This window comes from Nomia melanderi, chromosome 6 (assembly GCF_051020985.1).
Source record: "Nomia melanderi isolate GNS246 chromosome 6, iyNomMela1, whole genome shotgun sequence".
In the NCBI taxonomy this organism is placed as follows: domain Eukaryota; kingdom Metazoa; phylum Arthropoda; class Insecta; order Hymenoptera; family Halictidae; genus Nomia; species Nomia melanderi.
Window position 1 is genome coordinate 3,006,788 of NC_135004.1, and position 16,069 is coordinate 3,022,856.

The following is a 16,069-nucleotide window of genomic DNA, read 5'->3' on the forward strand; positions in this document are numbered from 1 at the left end:
ACGAACTCCGACCGACCACACCGCTGCTCCCGAGTCACGTGTCTATATGGAATGGGAGTGCAAACTGTTACGGGAATACGAATGTTTATGAAACAATCTTACTGCAGCGTGTTCGATGATTCCAATATGCTCCCGCTGGCGAATGCACGCGATGACCACTTCCATACTATTTATACGTGGTATTTTCATCCATCGATTATTCGAGGACAGTGCGTTAACGTATTGAATGTTGAAGGAAACTGAATGTATGACAACGGATAAATTTGGAATAACTGTTGATACATTTTTATTGGCTGAATTTATATTTGCAATTATTTTGAATTTATATATATACATTTCTATTGGCTAAATTTATATTTGCAATTATTTGGATTCATCCGGTGGACTTTAGATTCTTTTACTCCTATGTAGGTCCCGATATAAAAGAAGCTTGTTATAAACGTTGAAAATTTCAAGGAATTTTGCTATCGCAAAAGGGTTCAATTTGTCTACAGCACATAGTAATCTGTATATTCCCTTTCGTAACGTAATGAGCTTATTAAGTTTCCGTGTCACTTTAATTTCACGAGATTAATTCCTTCTTATTCCAAGCGCACTGATGACAAGTTCTCGATGACTTACGAAAGCTGGTGTGCGCGCACGATCCGCCGGCTAATTGCTTTTCACGCGTCACAGTGTTCGTAGTAGACGGTGTGTGCGGAATGTTCGCGGCAGCGCCCGGTGACCCATTACCCTCGCGAAATTCAACCCGTCCCGCACCGCTCCCGAGGGTGGCTGAGTGTTCTGGGCTTGACAGACGTTTCGAGAGTCAAGCTCGGTCTAGGGAAAAGGAGTTCGTTGACGTCTCGATTATAGGTCGGTTCGGCGTGGCTTGTAGAGAGTAACTGGCATATGAAGAATTTTCACGACCCCGAACGTTTCTATGTAGAAGTTTGCTCGTGCAGCGTACGAACTACTTCTTGAGTAACGGCGCTTTGACGCTTTGCTCCGCGGATCAGAGCTTTATAGACTGAATCTAGCCTCTTGTTATGTAATTTATGTTAACAGACGGATGGGGCTTCTCTGTTGAAAATCGACCACCGATTATTTTTCACATAGAATTTTGAAAGTATGTACTTTCCAACGCAAAGAATTAAAAAACGAAACGGACTCGTAGGAAATGAGAAAGATTAAAAACTCGTAGGATGCAAAGTAGAAACATTTATAGTGAAGGTATTTGGCTAATTTCATTTTAAATGGCTATTGCACCTACGTTCCTTATATTTTGCCTTTGTCGCTTTAGTTAATGATCTGTTTGTTTGATAAGTATTCGACCTAAATAGTTGCTTGTTGGAATTGGTTAAACACGATCAAACATTTCCATCGGAAATTCCGTTCGGCCATATTTCATTATCTCAATGGCGCCAACTGTTTTATCCCTGTGTTGATGACATTCGAATCGCAACAACCGAAATTAACCTGTCAAGCCGATGCCGTGCACGCACGAACTCACGGAGGCGAACGTGGGACGTCGCGGTTTATCGCATCGTTAACCACGAATCGCGTCGGCCGAATTCCGTAGTTCCGAGATCCCGGTGATTCCGAGCTACGCTTACATACATAGGTGAATAAGTACGTCCCGGACGTGTTCGGATCGCGACTCGTCGGCCGGTGAAACGCGGGTAATCAACGTGATCTTACGTCGATTCGACGGCAGTGATTTACAGGTCCGAATCGCGGAATTCATCCGCGTCACGAGTAACGACGTGGCTTCGCCCTGAACTTTCCTAAGCTCGTAAATCTCAGATTCGATCGTGATTGTGAACGGGTAACGTGATCAAATTAGTACTTGCCCGGGTAACGAATCTCGCGCGATTATTTCACTCGGTGAAGCGAATTCCTAAGTTGTGCGGTGTGGAATGGATTTATACGACCATTCGGAAGAGAAGTTCATCATATAAGCCACTCATTCGAATCGGTTAACTCGGCAGAACGAAAATGGAAAATAGTGATGTAGCAGTGCATGTTGATTTTCAAAGTTTAATGGTAAGTTGATGTATACGTACATTGTAGGATGTATGTTATATATTATCACAGGTGTAGCCTTAATCCAATGAACATGTGAAATACATAAGATAGTACAATTTTGAAGTAATCTGTATTATTATTCCATTTTTTACAGAGTATTTTTATTTCGTGGTATTAATATAAATATAAAATGTTAAGAGTCGATCCAGTACTTGACGACAAAACTGTTAAAAATTCTGTAACTGGATGCGATCCATTTGGCTAATGAGTGCCTTGTATGATTATTCGAAATTTGCTGCTGAACAAAAAGTTTGTCGCGACGAGTGGGAACGCGACTGATTTTTTGAACGAGATTCAGATGCGACTGGTTTGACGAATAATTGGCGATTCATCTGTGATTGTTTCGCGACTGTTGACCTACTCGAGTATAACTTTTAATTAGGACCATCGCGAAAGTAAAGACATGCATCGTTTTCCCTTGTTCACGGTGGTGGTGGAAAATCTCTCTTCCAGGATGAAACATACAAGGAGAGTTTAATTAAATTTTCGTTGAGAACACGATTGACTCCGTTGAGTCTGCAAGTGGCTTCCATTGATATGGGATTAAAGCGGATATTATTTCGTCGTAGAAACTGTCATGCGTGGGTATCGCATTTATTTCGCGTACAAACTGCTGACTTATTGTCGAACAGATCTATTGTCGAGTAGATCCATTGTCGACTAGATATATTGTGGAACGTTAACAAATGTCGAAAAATACTTAATGAAAATCGATAGAAATTTTTTCGTGAACAGTTAGTCGAGACTTTAGCAGTGACATAGAGAAATAGCTTACCTTTCCGGCAACCACCAGCCGAGGATTCTGAATGAGGCCAGGATCACCATTGTAAATATTATGATCGCGAAAGTCAGATAGATTACTCCGAGATGTACCATAGAGAAAACATACAACGTCTTGTCGCAGTACTCATTCGGTTTGTAACGTCCTGCCCTGTGCGGAGGCCACATTATATGGAGTATCCAATAGTTTCCTGCCACAAACGATCGAGGAAGACATATTAAAGAGATACCGCGAGATATTCGGTTCGAGGCTGTGTCGTTTGTCAATCGGAAGAAGCACTTCTATTTAAAGTGCCCTTAAAAGTGTATGTAACGATTCGAGACACAAATTCTAGCAGAAACTTCCATTTATGAATGGCCTGCAGAATCAGAGAAAAGAAATTCGAGCAAGCGAATGCTATATCGTTATCGTTACATACAGTTTACACATAGAATATATTGTCGTTTAATCGTGAAAGCATTTTACTCTGTCGGACTGTTTTTTACACTTAATGCTCGATGTCTTGAAAATACGCTCTTAAAGGATTCTGCAAAAACTCGAGGGCTTAACGAAGCTATAACCATTCGAGAAAAAACGAGGCCGTTTAGCTAAATTGGAAACTTTAAAACCGTTTTTCTGAAAATTGCATTTCTTTAAGTGTTGAGCAATATCACACTTTTCGAGTTCATATATGCATATTTACGTCGGCCATCTCTTCTTAATTAAATTCCCTTCTCGTGGGAAGAAGAATGTCTACTTGAATGAAATTCGTTACTATTGAAGTACACATCGTTGGAGGATTTCTCGAAGAGCGCTTCGATTTTTTATTCGGAATGCTGTCTCTGGTTCGCGAACAATAGCCCGACCACGGTAGGTAATGAACCGCATAACTAGATCGCTGAAAAAACGACTGGGTCTTCGTTCAACCAGAAACTACGGTAACGCTGAAAAAATCACGGCAATTGACCGTAGTAGTTGCGTTTTAAATACGAGGCACACAAAATAAGATCACCATGACCGCAAAACTAGAAATTAGCGGCTCGTTAGCTCGATACCCGACGCAATTACTCCCGTGAATGCGCGCGGCCGAGTGGCTTGTAACTAGCCGCGATCACGAACAAGAATTAGGATGCATTGAAACAACTTACTACTCATGTCGGCCAATTAATCGTTCATGGAACGATCGATCGGTCCCATACGTACGAATTGAATGCAGAAGAGTGCCGCATATTGGGTCGCATGTATCGGGTCTGTGCATATGAAACTGCCGTTTTGAATCAGGATATTCAAATGAGCGAACGAGCGTTCATTAACCCAGTACCATCGTAATCATTATTTATACGTTCAGAGTGGCCCGACTGTTCGAAATTCGACGAATTCAGGGTTCTGGCGAAACGATGGTTCTACACGAGCAGGTAAGTAAAAAGTGCAGAATAAAATATTCCATTTGGAAGGTTGAATTTCAACCGAATACGCGACGCGTCTGACCACTTAACGTCGTTTCTACTTATAGCAAGCAAGAGAAAGAATAGCAAGCATGGGAGAAGTGTTCGAACGATGCACATATTTCTAATTACGATCTCTTACTTTCAGACTGTTGAATTTTTATATAAAATTCCTTTTCAAACTAATTTTGTAATAACCGGGAGGTTCGACTTTGACTTTAGAACATGATTTGAGTGCACGTCTTTCAGCAGAAGGAATATATCTTCCCCTTGAAACGGGATGAATCGAAGCTCGTCTCGTTTCATCTAGGAAATTAAAAAAAACATTTCCGATTTACGGTTCGACTTGCAAATACAAACGGATGGAGGGTAATGTATAATCGACAGCTTTGTGTACATCAACCCAGTTATCGATCGTTCGTGCGCGCGTCTCGATATTTCCTTTTCTCAGGGGACGAGGCCATGGATCGAGCTCCCGGGACTTTATTCGAGACGTGAATCGGTTTGAACGCCATCTTGGTCGCCGCGGGTGCTTGCGGGTCGACGTTGCATCGAGTCCTCGCTGCACGTGAGCCGCGATAAAAGCATTAAAACATGTGGAGAGCTGAACGAAGCACCCTCTCGGAGCCAGTGGACTCGTGATCGATCTGTTTCCCGTGAGAAGGGAGTCCTCGCGCGCGAGATAAGCCCGGATCGGAGGGATATAAAAGACCGTCGTACTTATCCGTATCGCGCCTCGAATTTCCGCCTTTACTCACCCATTGCAAACCATACCACCAGGAAGCATGACAGCAAGAAGATGATAAGTTTTACAAATGATATCTGAGATCCTGCCGGCTGCACTGACAGTATCTCAGGCCTCCTTGACCGTATCTGCGAGTATGTTATAAGGAACATAAACATGCTCCCGAAAATCCCGCCTATAATCATGTAGATCGGAATCCGTTCTTCTACGGGACAATTTCTAGAATACTTCCAGCCTGGAACAGAAACGAGGTTTCGTTCGCATTATTTACGAGGATTTCTTTTCGTCTGTTGCATCTCTATTAGTTTTTATCAAGAATTGGGCAATATTTAGTTATTTATTCGTGATATTTACTCGCAGGGAATGAACAGAAGCTAGCAAGTATAGAGATCAGGAAGAACTGGAACGAAATGCATACGTGTAATATGAATTTTGTGATGAAAGAGTAGAAATTGAACAGAAATTCAGCGACGATGTTAATAAAAATAGTGTGGTATTAGTAGAAATAATTATGTTTTATTTTTAAAAAACGTAAGAATGGTTAATAGAATAATGTATAGGTCTTCTCTCTTCTAAAGCCAACGCGACTCTGTCCCAAACTCTCTCGTCATTCGCACTTAAAGATCATTCTCTCCCCCACAAGCATTCTTCTTTATCGCACTTCCAACAAACTCTCAACCACGCCCTATTCTCATCATTACGCACTCATCATCCTCGCTTAGGCATCGCTCGAGAAACTCGTCAACCCTTGGGCCTGGTCTTCATCAGTCCCTTTCTCTTTTATGGTCCTCTTTCTGTCTTTCAAAATACTCACTGTTCCACTGCCTTAAAACTACGATACTATAATAGTGATGGTTTATTTAATGACAGCCTCTCATTTGAAAAATGAAGAAGCTGTGAAATGTAATATTTAAAAGAAACTTCATTCAGATAAGATATCACGATGAAAATTAATTTGGAAGTTTGGTCGACGGATTTTGTTGCTGGCGTATACTAATGAGGAATTTAACGCGACAGCATGTACCTAACATGCAATATGCACGTCGGATTTGATTGCGAGCGTCATTAAAGAGGAGTGGCTGTTTTATGCAACGTGACGAAGTTTCGAATTGAAACTTGTTAGCTGTCATTAGTAATTGATTACCAGCCCCAGTACTCCCGTTCCCATCGTAGTTAAGCTTAGATGATCAACCGCGAACCTTTGCCCGCAAAAACTACAGGGATAATGGATCGTGTTTCGGATTAATTACATGCAGTTTTTTTCTTCTCCGGGGCTTAGTTATCACCGAATCAAAGGACTATGTATTTCGTAGCAGTTTGACATCGATAAGTTTAAGTGCGGTCTCCCTTGAATAATGTAACGCTAATGACGGTTGCCTGACTACCACTCTCTGTGTCACGTCCTATTTCGATACTTAACTAAAGGCGATGCGGCATGCGAGCCCTTCCGTGGTCAGCCCACCCCTCTAGCCTCACCGACACACAATGACTAAAGACTAAAGTCGCTTACACAACAAATATGAACTCATACATTAGCGAATAACAACACGAATTTGTTAGCATTCGTTGTTCTTAGTATACAAAGTTCAATACTTATAACGATGCATGGCAAATTCAAGGGTATTTTTATAAATAGCATTTCCAAAGTCAATTATAGAGTACTTTCTCAGTCGTTGTTATTTTAGGTTGACGATAAAGGCTTATTGCTCGTCAACTGCCTTTACACAGTTTACATAACTTCACCAAACTTTACACAGCACAAATGTCTTTTGTATTATGATCAGTTCAGGATTCAAACTTTTTTAAAGAATACGAAATGAATTTCTTTTGCTAGTAGTGAGTTTAATAATGTTGGTATTTTAAAGGTCGATTTTAAAAACTAAAACAGGATGAAAATGAAGAATGATAAACTTGCGATAAAAACTTTGTTTTCGAGTTATCAAAGATTAAAAATCTCCGAACTGTGACATTCGACAATAGTGGAGCGCTTGAGGTAGGTCAGTACCAGTGCGGACGTTGACGCAGTGACGCGCGAGAGACGGAGACAGAGGCTCGATTCATGCGCCGGTATTGGCGGATTTCAATCGTGAATAACTTGAAAACCAAGCTCCTACCACAATGACATTGTTCCTTATTTTTATTTTATTGGCATTTATATTTAGTAAGCTTTTACGGTCGAAAATTATTACATTGGTGACCTCGAGCATGAATATCTAAAATCGAAAGCTGCAAATGAATAATTTAATTGTTCGAATAACGGGAGGCTGGTATGTGGTTTTTTTTCTTTCAATATTCAAAACTTTGATGCATAATTCAGCTTTTTATGGAGAGAGCTTTTAGAAGTATAAAACATGTCCTGACCATAAAGCTTAATATATTTTCGTTCATCCCTTAGAACGTCTACTACACGCAGTCGCAGGAATTGTATGACAGCACTTGTATGCAGGCCACGTATGAATGTATCATTTGTCTTTTGCCTGCTCAGTGAAAGTCGAATGAATATATCATCGTTGAATACGAATTTGTTGAGACGATCAAAAGCGTCGAGCTCCAGTTACTAGGTTGGCTAAAAAATCTTGTTTTACTTTTCCATGTGACATTTATATTACAATGCGTGAATACAAATTCCAAGCGAGCATACTAAAAGACATTAGAAAGCTGAATAAAGTGCACGTCGCATATGTTTCGAATAAATCTCTTATCACTCAATTCTCTACTGATGCACATGAGTACTGTTTCCTCATAATCTTGTAGTCCTACGATATATGAAGAATTTCGTGAAAAAGTGAAACGATATTGTTCGTTTTCTGAAAAGAAAAAAATTTTCTTTTAAACTTCATTAAAACATGCAAACAGACTTTTCAGACATTTTGATGCATCGACTGATCGACTCTCTCTAAAAAAAACTCGCGCGAACGTTCGCTGACGGCGATTCCCGGTTTTCTACGAACCGTATCGATCTAGAGAAGGTTCTACGCGCGGCAGCAGCTCAAAGAAGAGGTGAATGCGCCGCGCAACTCCATGTCCCGTCGATTCGGCCCGAGAATCTATGCCTCGCGGCGCAAAGCTGCGCCAAACGGGGAAAAACTAAGCGGGCTTGCATGTCGTAAGTAGCGCAGGCTGCCGGCTCGCGTGTCTTAAACCCGTCAATTAATTCGGAAACGATGCCCGCGTTTCGTACAGCGTCGAGCGAAATTCTATTCGGATAATGGATAAGATAAGAGTTTCGTTCGAAAATTTCACGAGGTTACAGTGAAATTTCTACAATTATTTGCAATTTCATTTTTGCAGGAAAATTCGTTGCATTTCGTGCACGGATCTGAATTCGGTGAATTTTCTGGGAAAAGGAACAATTTCGGGAAACGAAAGTAGGGGACTGAATGTTGTGATATTTAAACAATGTAAAATTTCAATACTATTTGCCTATGATGCAATGGTGCTTCATTTTTTTTGTTGCCGGCCTGCAATACTACGGGGTATATTGAGCGAGATAAAGCCGAGATAAATCGAATGAGGTCAAAAACTAACTGGAACTGGAACTCTGAACCTGTGAAACTCGACCAGTTTGTATCTGCACCGGCAAATGAAACAAAGTACGTATATCGTTCCTATGTTGCTCTAAAAATAGAACTACAAACAGACTGATGCTTCCGTACCACAAACCAATAACCGTTTTATTCCCACCATGCCGAACGTTGACATTGATAATCGATGGAGAGCAATAATGATAACAACGAATTTATTACACGGAAAGGGAATAATGAAAAGAAAAGCGGAATTTAACCTCTTGCCTCGTAATATTGAGCCAGTCTCGCGGCCAAGACTTCAACCTAAATTTAATGAATGCGAATATTATTCATTCCTTTGAAGTTGGAATGAAGTACAGCGTTTCCTTCCAGATAAATGCGGACCTTTGTGTATTAATTATCGATGATAAAGTGGCTCACGTAAGCTCGGTTGCGACAGAAAGCAAGTAAGGCGAGTTGGATAAACTGAATCGAAAATGCATGCGAAACAACGGAAATAATCCATAAATTTTTCTACAGAATATAATATTCTACAAAATATAATTTATCTTCTCTGTACTTTCATTATTCACGAATGAAATAAAACGAAGTAAATAAGTTCTGGATAGTTTCTTCCTTCCATTTTCACTTTTCGTCGTTTTATAGACTGCAGTTTGTAATTTTCTGATTGCAACAATGGCGAATTACATGAAGATATAATGTTACATTGAAGTTACATTGAAGATATTCTAAAGGGATTTAATAATGTCGATCATATTAAATTAACTCCATGGACCAAGTGGTTTAATGATTAGGTACCCGCCACAAGACCATTCACCAGAATCAACGTCGCAGGCCAATTCGGGCCAAAATTTTGGCTAGCCTTCGCAGTTTGAATTATTCATCCACGGATTCGCGATTAACTGGTGGGAGTGACGTGCACGTATATATCAGGAAATGGGTGGTACATGGATCGACCTAATTCGGAGGATATCCGCAGTTAATTTAGGAGTAATTAAAAAAGGAGATCGAGCTAGCCCCACAATGAAATACGCAATTGAGAACTGCACACGTCAGACGAGCTAAAATAACAACGCTAATTTGTTGCGATCGGTTTTAGTAAAATACATCGCGTATCCCTCTTATTGGGGCGAGTTGGAGTAGTTATTGGTTCAATTAATGGGGATCGCGAGGTCTGTGTAATTTGCAGTATACGCGCGTTAAAAAATATCGTTAGCTCGTGATCGACTTCGTGCTCGTTCAGCAATTGTTTACCAAAGACGAGCAGAATTCTAGTGGAGTCATTGTTCCATCGATCGAAGCAGAGTACATAAACATTGCGGCATGAATTATTCGATTAGATTCAAATCGCCGAGTAAAATATTAATTCGCTTCGCCGATAGGGCTCTCATTTTTACTCGATGGAAAACGGCCGAAGTGTTTTCATCGTTCACTCGTTTACTCGTTGCTCGAAACTTTTCATTTAGATCCCGCGATTTTATTCGTTTCCGATCGCTGGATACGACGAGTGGTTATTTTTTACAGCGACCACTGACAGTGAGCGAGACACGGTTGTTTCATAAAAAGACTAAGGGAGAACGATTCATCAACGCCGGATATATAGATAATAAATAAAGGTACTCGAAAACCGTTTCTTTTTTATTATCGAAACCCGACAACGGCTCGCGATGTATACTATTTCCCGTATCATATAGTGCTCTGGTATGCAACATTTCACGGGTAGAATGCAATTCGTCGACTCATAAATTTGAAAGCGAATTCTCTTTTTTCTTGGAACAGCAATCATTTAAAGCTTCGGAAGCCGAACGTATCACTTCTTTCAGATAGTTCCACGGTGACAGATAAGGTTTATAGGAAGGATCGTGAAATCGAATGAAATCAACCACTAGACGTGGATTCTTATGCATTTATGGGAAATTCGGAAATCAATAATTCTGGAGAATCTTCACGACGCAGAGAAGTATATAATATATTCAAAGTATAATGTTTTCCGCAATATTTGCTAATGAAGAATCATTTTCCATCGTAATTCTACTTTCCTAATTACGTTCTTAAAAATTTCAATTTGCACAGAGATCCACGTTCAATTAATCACAAGTCAATCAATTCAATGGATGCCATCGCGAAAAATCTTTATTTAATGTTTCCAGACAAGGATGTTCGGAAGTTCCCAGCGAAAATTTCGCCGGACCTACAATGCTCTCCATTTTGAAACGTCGCTACTCGAAATGTCGGTGTCGCGAAACCGCGGGAACACGTCGCTTGGACAGCAGAGATACGTTTCGCCGGAGATAAACTGTCCTAAACTGGGTTGGTAAACGAGCGAGCGACGCGCAGACGAACAGCGACCGACCTACGGGTGAAATTTATGCGACTGGGGTTAATAAGCAGCTTTAACATCACCGCGGCACTTTGATCGCATTAACGTTGGGAGCATATGCAAATTGCATCCACGCGTGTTTCATTCGCCGCCATGGATATGCATCCGGCAATGCGACCCGATCGCGAAAAACGTTTCGTGCATGCCGCGAAATTGCGTTCACCCGTTTCTGACGTGGAAATCGACGATTGTTCCTGAATTCATGTCACGAGCTCGCTTGTACGGTGGAATTTTATCTTTCGCGTTAATTCCAGATATTCATGCTGCCAGCCGAATATGCTTATCCATTTAGATTACGTCTTTTCTCGTTATGAAGCTAATGGCACTAGAAAAACAGGCTGGAGTCGCTTGCAGTTCCCTTTTACACGCATTTGACTATCCGACGAGTGTTTTGCAATGTGAACTCGTTAATGAATTCGTTAATGAATATGAATATACAGACGTTAATAGCGAAGTATGATAACATGGAAACTGTGATATAGATAATTGATTGTATAATTGTATGTCAGTTTTCATTCTATGAGAGATTTAATGGGGACCTATTTTATTAAAACTTTTAGGTACTTGCAATGATTCTTCAATTCATTTAATTTTGTTGAAATTTAATTTTTAATCTTACATACATTCAACTCTTGATTGAATCTCGATTGAATGTCAGGTCTCGTCGATCATGTTTTATTGCATAATCAATAATACATTATAGCTCAGTATTCATTATTTTGATCTATTGCTCTCGTTTCGTGAACGATCGTTGATCGATTCGTCGATGAACTCTATTGGAAAAATAATTTTTAATGAAGTTTTTTAGACCCACCGAAGTATTTCTTGGATCTTTTTAACACTATGATATTCAATTTCATCGATCACGAGCTCATTTTGTTAACCACGAAAGTTGCTCTAGATAGAAAGTTCTACGTCGTGGGCCCAGTCTCTCCAGGCTCAAATGTTATTAACGTCATGTTAGTTCCCTCCTCCGAGAGTAATACGGATGTCAAGGCGAATGATAATGTCTCGACGACGACAGTTGACGACATCGTGCTAATTATTTGGAACTGGTTCGACATGAGATATCGATTTGGGGTATCTTCGGAAACGAACTGAAATATTTAAGTTCAACTGTCTAAGGTTGTCTGACTAATTGTATGTGTTGGTTATACACAAGATGAATCATGAGAAATAGGAATATAATATACACTGCAGACACATGTCTCGTAATTAAAGATGTTTAACAATGATAAAAATGTTCGAAATAAAAGTTTTAATGTTCAAAGTGACAAATGCTGCGATTGACATCAACTACTTTTCCTGAGATTTCTCATATCATCTGAAGATTATTGATCTCATTTGAAACAGCAGCATGTATTTCGAATGTTATAACTGTCGTTGCTGATTCGAAAACATGATTAATGATCATTGTCGCGTCACAGCGTCGCTCACCGAGTATCAGCATCAAAACTGGCAGCAAAGACAGCAACACCAAGTAGTCGGTCACGATTCGGGTTTTGCAGACAACTTTCAAAGCGCGAAAGACGAAGTCGCAGCTGCCATTCGCTTCGAGGTTCGCGTCCTTCAGTTGAAAGACAACGGAGCCGTACGTGATTCCATTAAAATTGCCGTTCTCCGACTTGTGCTCCGGCGCCTTGACGCCGTTGTTGAATAATCGGCGCGATTCGTCACCTGAAAACTGGAAATCAACGTACACATATAAATAAAACTATCTCCACAAGTGAATAATAAAACAACTTTAATAACTCCAGTTGCTAAAGAAATCACAAGGCAAGAGATCAAACAAGTTAAACTTCACTCGGTTGCAATCCTGCCAATGTATTACATTCTGAAACATTGTCGTCGTCATAATAATTCGATTCAAATGCGTTTTTCAATCCCTCATCCACTGTTCATTGCACGAGACCCGACACTCGCGACGGTACAGAGACAAGAAGGGTCACTTGCAATGTGCCTTGCTTTTATAGTTTTCATTGGTTGCGTGTAATCGTATTGGCGAACAGGAAATTAGTATTGAAAATGAACCGAGAAAAGATGAAAACTGATCAATGAAATCAAAGTGCCACAGGGAGAGTAATTTACGACTGAGCCGAAACAGTTCTCCATCGAGCCAGTTATTGAATTTTCGTTCGCGGAATCGGCGCGTGTATTGCTTGGTCTCGAGTCGCGGGTGAGTAACGATGCGTGCGACAATTTTGCGGCGGGACACGCGTGCGAATCCCTCATCCTGTCGCGAATTCCGCGATCCTTCCATCCCCTATCCCACGGCGAAATTTACGAACGGCGTAACGAGCCGGCCGCGATACGCCGGAAATAAACGCGACCGATCCCCAAGAGAACTGAAGAAATTGCGAGCTCGTAAAAAATTTATGGTGCAACGATGCCGCGCGGTTTTACCCGGAACGCCGCTTTATTCCGCACGAACGCGCGAGCAATTACAGAAACACTGTATATCAAGCGGAAACATGCGGGGAAATTATTCCTATGCAATACAAATTATTGCATATGGGTATTTGCAGACATTGTAGGAAAGTCGAATGGGATTATTTCCTGTTCGACAGTGAGGAAATCGAAATATTTAGTCGTTAATAATAACAGTGACAGAGAATTCTTGATAGATTTCGGAACAATCTGAAATATCTAATTCAATGGGACTATCAAAGCGTGTAATAATGTCGATGGCGAGTTTGCCACGAAAATATCACGACCCGCGTAGTAAGTCTTCCCATCGCAAGATGCTAGTACTTGATTCTCTTGAAATTTACTTTTTTATAGGATGTTTAAGAAACGTCCTTCTGAAAGTCGTGATTTTTGTGAGATGGGTATTTGCTATGGTGAAACGCTCTTGAATTTATCCTGAGAAACGCATTTGGTAAATTGCCTCACCTTCCCTTTGACCGAGGAGTATTCTTCAGCGAATATAAGAGGTTCGCAGTTTTTCTTTTCTTTGTTCAAAGTAAATGTTACTTCTTACGGGATAAGGGTGCTTGCAGTAGACCACTATCACAGACTGAAGGGAGGGTGATAAGCATTTCAAACGCTCTGTGCGACTGTTTTGACAAATGTTTTTACTAAATCTGTTAATATTCTACTATTAAGCGCTACTAAAAACTTTAATCGACATAGAAGCCTTACCATGGATTTACATCGTTTTACAAATTTCGTGGACATCTTACTTGAAAATAAAAGGCTTTGTACCTGTGACACGGAGCTGCTGGCTCGTCGGGAGTCCGTGAAGCCACTCAATCCATATCCCAAATTCATTTGGACCATATTTCCGCCTGATTTCTCCCTGTATGGTGACGAATTTCGATTGGCGTTCACACCTACGCATTTATCAAAGATAAAATCATATGAAACTTGTGTTATTATTTATAAACACGTATTATCTTGATTTGATTTAGATTAAAGATTTTTCTCTTTACAGAGATATCGAACTCTCTGATTCCATTTTTGTGATTAATTTCGATCAACTATCCGTATCATTTTACAATTCAAACTTAAAAAATGTTGAAAGAACTAATTATTATTATTCCCGTGAAATCAAAAGAAATGATTTTAGTTAGTTTACAATTCAAACTTAAAAAATGTTGAAAGAACTAATTATTATTATTCCCGTGAAATTAAAAGAAATGATTTTAGTTCGGAAGAATATTATTTTAGAAACAGTGAACGACATCGTTGGAAGATCGATTTTTTAATTAATTTCTAGAATTCCTTCCAAAAAAATGAGCGCACGATGAAAAACCATAGAGGATTCTCTCGTTGACGAGTCGTTTTCTTGCAGAACGAATTGAAGGATGCGTTGATATCGTACGATAAAATCCAGTTATTAATTTCTCTCGTGAACCCGTTTTCCAGCGTCCTATTACATACTCCCTCGCGGATAAATTTACATTTACGATTTACGAGTCCCAGATCCAATGTGCTAGAGACGTCGGTTTCCCTGAGAAACGGAGTAGGTGCAAGATACACGTAATTCCCGACGCACCTATAATTTATTGACTTCGAGCTGCGCGGTCGCGTCACAAAATTCCGTCTCGTATTAACCGGGTAATCCTCCCATTTATCGGGTCACTCTATAAATACTGCTTGCAGAACGAGAATAAATAATTGTCGGGAGTTCTTTTATGCGTCATCTCCCTTTAAACGATTGATATGCGTCTATCGTGCGTGAAAATAGCGTGTTCTCGTATAAATACCGTTTAAAATTACGTTTGATACAGTTCGATTCGACTACCCGGCGAATGGTAATTGAATGGAACCAAAATACACGGTAAACTCTCTCGACTGTGACGCACGTGTAAAAGAGAGTTTAATTAGTCAAACGTAATTGTCGACTAATTTAAACTATTTCAATTTTCGTCGTGTCCTGCACAGTGATTCCATCGTAATAAAAAATGGGAAGATTCTGTATGAAAAAAAGGAAGGAAACTGTTAATAGGTAGAATGCTTTGTTTTTGAAGGTAATCGAGTTTAAACATTCCTGTGCATGCGTAATTGCAATGAGCAAACAAGGCAACCGAATTCTGTTCAATTAATGGAAATGATCGGTGATTACAACTGAATACAAATGATCAAAGAGTATTTAAATTGAATTTCCTCTAAAACGAAGATTCGTGTGTAAAAATTTTATATTACAATGTAATGTAGTGATCCGAATTCGCTCTAGATGCGTACAATCCGTAGTGCAGTTACAATGCAGCGTTATTCGGTCAAAGGAATTCTACGTCGCACCATTGACATGAGAATTGGGTCTAGCAGTTTCTACCAGCGTATTGTGTCAGACATACAGCACGCATCTACAATGATACGAATTGGAAGGTGTGGACGGACATGTGACGAATGTATTCGCAAGATTGGTTCAGTTGGCTCGGTACAGTGGCTTTGTTATGCTAACCCAGATCTACCGTTATCAGGGATATGTTCGGCGATAATAGCTTTGATGATCAGTGCGTTCAGTAGATTGTTGAGCGATTAACCCTTTGGACAGTGCACAGTAGCTTCCTTTACTGAGAAAATGTATCCCTTCTATTCATATAAATTTTATATCTTCTACATGATTTTATTAACTTATTGTATAATTTGGAAAAAATCCGTTGATAATAGTAAACGAAGAGAATGATCACATCGATGTTT

At 40.0% G+C, this 16,069-nt stretch overlaps 1 protein-coding gene across 1 annotated transcript in view; it reads right to left on the reverse strand.

Moving 5' to 3' along the window:
• LOC116427033 (uncharacterized) overlaps positions 1-16,069 on the reverse strand; it is a 50,459-nt gene that overhangs the window by 16,403 nt on the left and 17,987 nt on the right. The window contains exons 4-7 of the mRNA XM_031976880.2: positions 14,129-14,256; positions 12,362-12,608; positions 5,031-5,252; positions 2,843-3,038 (exon numbers count right to left, since the gene is read on the reverse strand). Of these exons, the coding sequence (XP_031832740.1) occupies positions 2,843-3,038; positions 5,031-5,252; positions 12,362-12,608; positions 14,129-14,256 (793 nt within the window). The remainder of the gene's footprint in view (positions 1-2,842; positions 3,039-5,030; positions 5,253-12,361; positions 12,609-14,128; positions 14,257-16,069) is intronic.